The sequence below is a fragment of the Aristolochia californica genome, unplaced genomic scaffold (genome assembly GCF_029961685.1).
Source record: "Aristolochia californica isolate CCGP_79_NKW_82.1479 unplaced genomic scaffold, dmAriCali1.0.hap1 SCAF_9, whole genome shotgun sequence".
NCBI classification, from domain to species: Eukaryota; Viridiplantae; Streptophyta; class Magnoliopsida; order Piperales; family Aristolochiaceae; genus Aristolochia; species Aristolochia californica.
In genome coordinates, this window is record NW_027182290.1 from 34895563 (window position 1) to 34906139 (window position 10577).

Genomic DNA, 10577 nt, shown 5'->3' on the forward strand with positions numbered 1-10577 from the left:
TCTTATACAAGGACTGGCCTGGTCGATATAAACACAAATTCCAACAATTATTAAAAGAAACGTGAAATACAATTGAACTGAACGATAGAAAATACGAAATGAATTAAATAACAAATCATAAACGTTACATTCTGCATACCAACATTGACCAACATGATCACTAAAGTCGCCCCTTCCATGCCTTAATAATAGCCATGCCACTGGAGTATAAACTTTAAAAGCCGAACGGACAAATTAATTCTCAACAGTCGTGTGGGAACTGAAAGGGGGTCTGGGTTCAAGTAAACGAAATACGATGGTCAATGGAAGGCGACTTCCTTCCCTTCCCTTCAATCAAATAGTTGAGCAGCAGTCCTAATGAAGTAACTTTTCTGCTACCTTAGATACACTAATGGGTCAAGAACGATGAGGCACTTCATGACTTCCAGACAAGAAAATCGTTTTCAAGGAATATAAAAACACTAAAAGATTAGGTAAAACCAAAGACCATTGCTCAGTTATAATGGTGTGGTCAAACAAATGGTCTTGCTTAAATAAGTTATCCAGTTGATTAGGTGAATGAGATGGTTAACCCCAAATTTTTTACAAATAGTACAAAGTATTTTTTAAAATATAAAAAATTTATAAATTATTCAAAATAATAAAAAATTATAAACCTTTAGTAGGAAGATTTGGGGGTGGTTGGCTTTGGGTCTATAGATGTTGGAAGAACCATTGCATCTTCATCTCTAACTTCTTCATTTTACGATCCTACTCCTCATTATGACAATCAAACTCCTCACCACAACTCTGTACATTTCTCAGATGTTCTTGAAGTTGGGACAATGCCTCTTTAGTTTTTAGCAACTCCTCTATACATGTAAACTACTAAGACGAAGATGATAGCACCCTCCTCGGTAGAGGCAGATGAGACAAACCTAACCCCTTAACGTAGCCAGACCTAACTTCATGAACCTAACACACAATGACACTCATCAACCAGCTCACCAACCTCTTGTGCCTTTCATACCAACCGTTGTATTTCATCTTGCAAAAACAACATAAGTTAGTTATAACTATCTTTGCTTAAATAAAATATATTTCTATAAGAAAGTTACACTTGCATTTTGCTCTTTAGATCCACCAGTCTACCCATACTCGGAGTGATGAGTAATCTAAAATTGCTCAATATCATAACAAGTTGTGGCCTACACATTTAGAAGGACATGTACATGTAAATATATTAAATTGGTTACATATTTGACAAAAAATATACTCCAAGTAAAATACATACCATCTCCAATCTAAATCATATAAAAGGCATCAACCCAATAGTATGTCAAACTTTTTGTTTACTAACATTCTCGACATTTACAAAGGAATGTCTCTGTAAATGGAAATTAGATATTCCTATTCATATCAACACCAAACTTCTCTGATAACTCCAACATTATAAAACTTAACATTGTTAGGTAGAAAAAATAAAAGGAAGATTTGATCGAGTAATTTGTAGGACCTCAATATAAGGATAAAAACAAGCTATCTGATTGTCGAGGTAGACTTTGAACTTTTCCACCTTCACCTTCAAATGAGCCCTGAGAACATGGCCCACCCATTGACTGGAAAGTGAACTATAGGGTCTCGATGCCCCAACACCACCTCCTATCCTCTTCCACCCCACAAACCACATAGGTAATGAGACCTCAGGGCAGCAAAATTCTTTTGTAAAATCAGCACATAGATTGTACTCGTGTGGGAAACAATTGGCCTAACTTATTTTCCGAAAACTTCTCTACCAACCTTTTGTGTGTGTTTTGTCTGTGTATCTCTTTGTTTTTATGCCAAAACACCATTTTTACTTATACATCCTCTTCCTTTGCCTTGTTGTTCTATTTCTTCCATCACAACCCACATTAAAGCATGGAAACAATGTGTTTGATGGGGTCTTCATTTTTTCAAATCAGCTTATGATGGAAGTTCCACTAATAACAAAGCCCTTGACGTAAAATTATTTTACCATGCGTCATATTTTTTATATGTACATAAAATGGTTTAAATATGTTATTGAAGTATACATAGTATTATTCATATAATATGACACATGTATCTATAAATTAAACAGAGAAATCAACATAGAAGTTACTTTTCATGGACATTAACTCTTCATTAATCGTCTCTTCAGCAGATCAAACTCTATCCTAATTGGTCTACACTCATTTTTTCCCTTCCGACATGACTGACATTAGTTGCATTATACTGAAACCCACATCCTGCTTTTTCTTTTCACCAAAATAACCATTTAAAACAACTTATTTTGAAAAACAACGAAGTCATCAAATTATTTTGAAAAATACCCAACTTTGACTGGCCCACTGTACGTGTACAGTCAAAGGCGACACGTAAGCTTTGACTGCTTACATGTCCCCACATCATCAGTTCAATGAAGTTAGATGAACACATCGTCTGCCATGTCATTATTTCACCACGTCATCTACCACGTAAGCTGCCATGTCATTAAATAAAAAATTAAATATATATTTTAAAAAATAAAAAAATCAAATTCGCTTTTTTTCTCCTCTCCTCTCGCCCTCTCGCCACCGCTTGGCCTCAGCCTCCTCTCCTCTCCTCTCGCCCCCTCTCCTCTCCCCTCTTGCCACCACTCGGCCTCGGCCTCCTCTGGCCTTGCCCTCTCTCCTCTTGTTGTCGTCGCTTGGCCTCGACCTCCTCTCCTCTCCTCTTGCCCCCTCTCCTCTCGCTCTCTCACCGCCGCTGGGCCTCGACCTCCTCTAGTCTCGCTGCCGCACCCGCCTACCCCCCCCCTCTCGCAGTGCCTGCTACCGTCGCTCAGCCTCCCCCCCGCAGTGCCTGCTGCCGTCGCTCCCCATCGCTCGGCCTCGACACCCCCCTCTCAATTAAAAAATTAAAAAATATTTTAAATCGATAATAAAATATGTTAAATTAGTAAGAGTAAGATTTTTAATTAATGATATAATTATTTTATTTTTAATTATTTTAAATATAAGGTAATAATAAATTTGAAAAAAATGTATTGATAAATTTTATTTTTAAACTCAAAACTAAAATTTTCAAATTTTTTTATTAAAATAATTTTTAAATTGATAATAAAAAGGTGTTAAAATGGTAAGAGTAAGATTTTTTATAACTTATTATTTTAAATATAAGGTAATAAAAAGTGTACCGGTACATTTATTTTTTAAACTCAAGTAAAATTTTCATATTTTTTCAGTTAATAAATATTTTTAATTGATAATAAAAGGTGTTGTAAGATTTTTAATAATTTATTATTTTTAAATAATGTGATAAAAATTATACAAATAAATTGTATTTTTGAACTCTAAATAATTTTTTTGTATATTTTTTTCAATTTTTAAATATTTAAATTTATAAATATTTTAAATTTAATTATTAAACTTTTTTTATTTTTTATTTTTTAAAATATAAAGTAATAAAAAGTGTAACGATAAATTTTTTTAATTAATAAATATTTTTATTGATATTAAATGGTGTTAAATAAGTAAGAGTTAATTTTTTAATAATTTATTATTTTAGATATAAGGTAAAGTGTATTTTATTTTTTAAGTTTTTTTAAAAAAATATTCAAATTTTTATCATTTAATGATGTGGCAACTAACATGGCAGAAGACGTAGCAAAATAATGATGTGTCAAACGACATGTTCATCTTACTTTACTGCACTGATGATGTGGTGACATGTAAACAATCAAAGCTTACGTGTCGCTTTTGACTGTGCACATGTGCAGTGGACAAATCAAAGTTGGGTATTTCTCAAAATAATTTGATGACGTTGTTGTTTTTCAAAATAAATTTTTTTAAATGGTTATTTTGGTGAAATTCCCTTCCTTAAATGAATGGGAGAGAACACATTGTCTTGATGCTTGACAAGTTACAATGGAAAACATAAGAACTTCAAAAAAAAATAATTTCCAAGCATCGAACAGGTTCGGAAGTGTTCTAGTTGTCAAGCTTTGCGCTGAAGGAGCACAAATAGGTCTTCAGTCAACGCTGCGCTTTGTGCGACGAAGTCTGAATTCAGTTCAGCGATTTCAACGTATTTCTCAAAGATTTCATCAATGGTTTCACTACCAAAGTATTGGCTCATTATTCCTTCCATGGGTGCCCGCACTATCATGCTGCATTGACGAGCGTCAAGTCTGGAGCTAAATCCCTTCGCAGCAGAAGTTAATGGCTGCATCTTCTGGATGGTGAAGGACCCATTTCTTTCCACCATCTTTTGGATCTCCTGCATACTGGGAATGTAGATGGGTAGGTTGAAGGAGCTCACTTTCACTTCATCCAATCGACCCTGAAAAATACCAGCAATTCAGTGAGCTTGATATATCTTAAGATCGATTTGAAAAGAAGATTTATAAACTAGGCACTTAGAAATTAGTCGTAGGGAAAGATTTTATCCACCTTGTCGGCCATGTCGTTTAGAGCTAGCTCCAAGATGTGGAAGAGCCTGTAAAAGAGAGCTTGTTCGACGAAAACAGGACCTTTAGTATATGGAAGGGTAAGTGCCATCAACCCACCAACTGCAACCTCCTCTGCTCTGGCTTGCAGGAAAACTTCCATGTCCTTGGCAAACTGGGCTGAATATGCCTCCTCTACCTCTGGTTTAGCCCCTATGCTAAAAACCTTCCCCTTATTCCATGCCGGAGAGGTCGCATCCTTCACTTCGTAGGGCACCTGTGAGAGCCAGTGAACCGCATACGAGGAGTGGACAAAATGAAGAGACGCCTTGGGGAAAAGACGGCCATGGAAAGACCCAGGCACTCCAGCTGCGAAATATCGTCGGCCTTTGGAAGGAAGAGAAGCAAACAGGGTGTTGAAATCGTTGGACACGTGGTCGTTGAAAGACACTTGGAAATCCAAGATATTAGAAGAGGAGCCGAGGCCAAGCAGCTTGTGCTCCACGGCCCCCATGATGTTCTGGACGACGGAGAAGGTGTTGGGTCCGACGGAGCAGCCAAGGTCCGCGATGTGATAAGTCTCGACAGAGGAGAGGTGTTCCAGGCTAACATTGCTTGAGATGGCTTCGCTGATCAATTGCTTCGAAACGTTCACTCCCTCTCCCTGCAGCACCAAAGTCACAACATAAGTCACTTTGCAAGACGACCGAGAGGAAGGAAGTTAAGGAGTGAAAGGATATGTACCTGATAGTGAGAGTTGTGAGAATAACTGGTTGGTCCATCACCTCCGTTCATGGGATACGACTCCACGGGCTTGGCCGTTGTTCCGCCTGTCGAATAATCATCACAACGGTTCATGTAGCAGCCATTTGATTTTTCACTCTTTCTCAGACTTGACTGCTGTCTAATGAATGAATCTCTGTTTGAGTTCTTCATCAATTAAGGGGGATGGAGTGGTATTTATACAAGTCGATGATGAGGCTGTTGATGAAGCTGCATCTTAGCTTCCACAATATGGATGCCCTCAATCCGCATTTTCTGACCTTCTTACCTGCAACAAGAAAAGGCGAGTCCACTCATGCGGACTAGTTGGCTTAATGAACTAAAAAAATTCTAGTTGACAAGTTTGACATGCCCGTGTTGACCACAACAGACAAAACATTCCAACTAAAAATGTGGAGTCACATGCATGAATCACTGGGTAATATTATTTCAAAATCTTATACACCTCTCTTCAAAAATCTTAAAAAACTGTTTTATTAATTTTTAGGGAATTTTACCAAAATAACCATTTAAAACAACTTATTTTAAAAAACAACGATGTTAACAAATTATTTTAAAAAATACCCAACTTTGAATGGTCTATTGCACAAGTATACAGTCAAAGGTGACACGTAAGCTTTGATTGTTTATATATTGCCACATCATCAGTGCAGTGAAGTTAGATGAACACATCGTCTGCCACGTCATTATTTCACCATGTCATCTGCCACGTAAGCTACCAAGTCATTACATAAAAAAATTGAATAATTTTTTTTTTTAAAAAATCAAATATACTTTTTATTTCCCTGCTCATATTTCTCCTCTCCTCTCCTCTCGCCCTCTCGTCGCCGCTCGGCCTCTCTCCTCTCACTGTCGTCGCTCCCTTGCTGTCGTTGCTCGGCCTCCTCTCCTTTCCTCTCCTCTCGCCCTCTCCCCTCACATCGCCGCTCGGCGTCACCCTCGCCCTTGACGCCCCCCTCTCAATTAAAAAATTAAAAAATATTTTAAATCAATAATAAAATATGTTAAATTAGTAAGAGTAAGATTTTTTAATTAATTAGTATATTTATTTTATTTTTAATTATTTTAAATATAAGGTAATAAAAAGTCTATTGATAAATTTGAAAAAAAAGTATTGATAAATTTGATTTTTAAACTCAAAACTAAAATTTTCAAAAATTTTAATTAAAATATTTTTTAAATCGATAATAAAAAGGTGTTAAATAGGTAAGAGTAAACTTTTTTTTATAACTTATTAATTTAAATATAAGGTAATAAAAAGTGTACCAGTACATTTATTTTTTAAACTCAAGTAAAATTTTCTAATTTTTCAGTAATAAATATTTTTAATTGATAATAAAAGGTGTTGTAAGATTTTAAATTAAATAATATATTTTTAAAATAATTTTTTATTTTTTAAATGATGTGATAAAAATTATACAAATAAATTGTATTTTTAAACTCTAAAACATCTTTTTGTATTTTTTTATATTTATAAATATTTTAAATTTTTAAATAGGATACTTATTTTATTTTTATTTTTTTAAAATATAAAGAAATAAAAAGTGTAACGATAATTTTTTTAATTAATAAATATTTTTATTGACATTAAATGATGTTAAATAAGTAAGAGTTAATTTTTAATTATTTATTATATTTTTTATTAATAAAAAGTGTATTTGATTTTTTATATTTTTTTAAAAAAAATTCAAATTTTTTTCATTTAATGACGTGGCAACTGACATGGCAGAAGACTTGGCGAAATAATGATGTGGCAAATGACGTGTTTTTCTACCTTCACTGCACCGATGATGTGGGGACATGTAAGTAGTCAAAGCTTACGTGTCGCTTTTGACTGTATACAAGTGTAGTGGACAAGTCAGATTTGGGTATTTTTCAAAATAATTTGATAACGTCGTTGTTTTTCAAAATAAGTTGTTTTAAATGGTTATTTTGGTGAAATTCCGTAATTTTTAACCAAAGATATTTTTTCAGCCATGTAAATGCACTGTAATATAGTGAAGCGTACTAGCGAGTAGACTTATGTAGACCAGTACAAAAGCGAACAATTGTACCAGATAAGTTGCACAAGTTCGGCTACATCATATATTGGCCGATATGATATGCATCAACATTTTTTACTTGTTGAATTTGGCTTGAGAAAATTGTCCTCCCAGTGACCACTACTGCTAGCTAGGACATTAGTTGTAGATAGTTTAATGATAATAAAATTTTAAGTTATTAATTATATGCATTAAATATGTCTTTCTGGAAATAACAAAAAAACAAATGAGATTTTTGGTAGCATAGCAATAGTCCATACAAAAATTAAAATTAATAGCTTATGTCAGAAAGCTGTTGGGATCTTCCCGGGCCATGGATCTCGTCACCCTTCTTCCCTCTCTTTCCTCGAGATTGACTGTTGACGCTGGAAGAGAACTCCTGTTCTTTGAATGTGTAATGGTGGAATCGGAATGGAATGGATTGAGCTTTGAAGGAAGCTCGACCTGGACCTCTGAGGGAGAATCCGACCAGGCTAAAATTAATTTACTCAATGCTTGCCTTCATCAGCTTTCCATCCCAATAAATATGTTTGGGGACGACAATACAACTTAGACCCATGGGTCAATTGGTTCACGCCAAATTACATCCAAACCAAACCAAACAAAATTTAACATAGATGGAAAGGGAAATAATTTAATTCCGACGCCTGTTGATAACTCGGGATGCTATGGAGTCCATAACACCACCTCCCTCCTGGAGAATGAGCTTGTCCTCAAGCTCGAAAGAGGGGTAGAGAGCCCTGAAAGCTGCTAAGGGCACCCATGTAGTGTCATTGGGGTCAGCATCAGCCCACTGCACTAGAACCTCCCAATCATCCTAAATGCGGCAAGCCTGCAACACCTGCGCTGGAGTAGAAAGGACCCAGCCTTCATGTAGCGGTGGCAGAGGGGTGTGTAGCAATGGGGAGTCTCCCTGGAAGGCCTTCAATTGGGAGACGTGAAACACATTGTGGATCTTGGCTTCTGGTGGAAGTTGCATGTGGTAGGCGACTATGCCAATGCGGTCCAACACCTGAAAGGGACCATAATACTTTGGGGAGAGTTTGTGACGTTTATAGGCGGCCAATGAAAGTTGCCTGTAATGTTGGAGAAGTAGCCACACATAATCCCCGGGGGAGAGGAACACTTCCCGGTGCTTCTTATCATAAGATAGTTTCATAGCATGTTGGGCCTCTTGGAGATGAGTGCGCACCTCACTGAGCATGGCGTCCCTTTCTGCTAAAGCCTGGTCCAAGGTGGCTACCTTGGATGTACTTGGTTCATACGACAAAAGCCGAGGCAGATCTCTGCCATATACTACCTTGAACGGAGTAGTGCCGAGGGCGCTGTGGTATGATGTATTATAACAGAACTGTGCCCATGCCAGCCACTTAACACACCTTTTAGGTGAGTCCCCCACAAAACAACGGAGATACATCTCAATCGTCCTGTTAACTACCTCGGTCTGTCCATCAGTCTGCGGATGGTAAGAGGAAGAGAACGCCAATTTTGTGCCTTGCAGCTTGAATAGTTCTTTCCATAACGTACTGGTAAAGATGGCGTCCCTGTCACTGGTAATGGACGCAGGCATCTCATGTAATCGGACAAAGTTATCCATGAAGATCTGAGCCACGTGAGCGGCTGTGTAGGGATGCGCCAAAGGGAGGAAATGGTCATACTTGGAGAAGCGGTCAACCACAATAAATATAATGGATTTAGCAGAAGAGGGGGGAAGGGCATCAATGAAGTCCATGGAAATATTTGACCATACCTGTGACGGTAGGTGAAGTGGTTGGAGTAACCCTGTTGGACTTAATGATTCAGCTTTATTCCGTTGACAAGTCTAACAAACCGCCACATAATCTGTTATGTTGCTTTTCATACCCTTCCAATAAAAATCTCTATTGAGGCGGAAATATGTTTTCTATCTGCCTTCATGTGTACTGTCATGGAAAGAGGCTAAGATACTAGGAATAAGTGGCGAGGTGTGGTGCAGAAAAATCATGTTCCTAAACAAGATAAGACGATCCTGGATCGTCCAATGGATATCCGATGTCCCCTGCTGAATATCATGATATAAAGCAATGAGTTCTAGGTGCTGCTGTGTCTCCTCCCATATAGAATCCAGCAAAAGAACTTTGTGCTGATTGATATCATGTAAGTGTGGCTCGGGAATGTCCCGACGAAACAAGGCATCGGCTGCCACATTCAAGCTGTCAGGTTTACATTCAACTGTAAAGTCAAACCCCATCAGCTTACTCAACCAGTGTTGCTGAGGGGAGGTGGTGAGACGCTGCTCAAAAAGATACTTCAAGCTGTAATGATCAGTTCGAATAAGAAAAGGGCACCCCCAGAGATAAGGCCGCCAATGCTGGATTACTTTAGCTAAACCGATTAATTCCCTTTCATAAGCCGCTAGTTTGTGATGGTGTGGGCCAAGTGATAGATGCTATATTCTGACATGAGAACTAAGTTAATTATAATAGAATAACCTTTATAATTGTGTTATAGGTGGTTATTTATCGGTTTTCAAATGAAATGAGCATTTATTGAATTTGGCATTAATCACTATCGATATTGCATATTTTTCTCTCCTGAATTATATTTCATTGTTTTTAAGGTTTATTTCTTCCTGAAATACTTTTTATAGATTTAATTATGGAATTTCAGGAGAATTATGGTGGGAGAAGGAGATATTTACCAAAATGCCCTTAGTGAAATGGAGATGATTTTTAGGTCAAATCGTTTTAAAATAAATAAGATGGTATTTAAAGCAAAAGGGGGGCGTCGAAAGAGGGGGTCGAAAGGGGACCCGAGGGGGGGGACCCGAGAGGGGAGACCCGAGCGGGAAGACAAATCAGAACACGACCGTTGACCGAAACAGGGGAAGACCTGAGAGGAGTTTCCCTCCTTCGGTCGCCGCGTCACCGTCGTTCGCTGCGCCACCATCGTCCACCGCCGTCAACCGCCGTCCAGCAACCGAGAACAAACCCGAGGAGAGCTCGAGAGAGTCTCCGTCGAGGTGAGTTCGACAGTTTCTGCTCGCCAGAACAGAGCACCGGAAACAGGGGAGACCCGAGAGGAGTTTCCCACCGTCGCTCGCCGGACCACTGTCTTCCACCGCGCCACCGTCATCCACCGCCGTCCACCGCCGTCCACTACCGTCCAGCAACCGAGAACAAACCTGAGGAGAGGTCGAGAGAGTCTCCGTCGAGGTGAGTTTGACAGTCGTCGCTCGCCAGGCCGAGAAGTGATCCGAGAGGGCTTCTCCGGTGCCAACTCCGCTTTCCGACCATCCTCCGGCGTCGATTACGTATTTCCGACCATTCCCGGAGCGATTCCGA

At 38.2% G+C, this 10577-nt stretch overlaps 1 protein-coding gene across 1 annotated transcript; it reads right to left on the reverse strand.

Moving 5' to 3' along the window:
• Positions 1 to 3978: 3978 nt before the first annotated feature.
• Positions 3979 to 5365, reverse strand: LOC137940860 (loganic acid O-methyltransferase-like). The gene is made up of 3 exons (XM_068785979.1): positions 5174 to 5365; positions 4434 to 5093; positions 3979 to 4323 (listed from the first exon to the last, which is right to left on the reverse strand). Exons 1-3 carry the CDS (start codon positions 5363 to 5365, stop codon positions 3979 to 3981), a joined length of 1197 nt encoding a protein of 398 aa, XP_068642080.1.
• Between the last annotated feature and the right edge of the window lie 5212 nt (positions 5366 to 10577).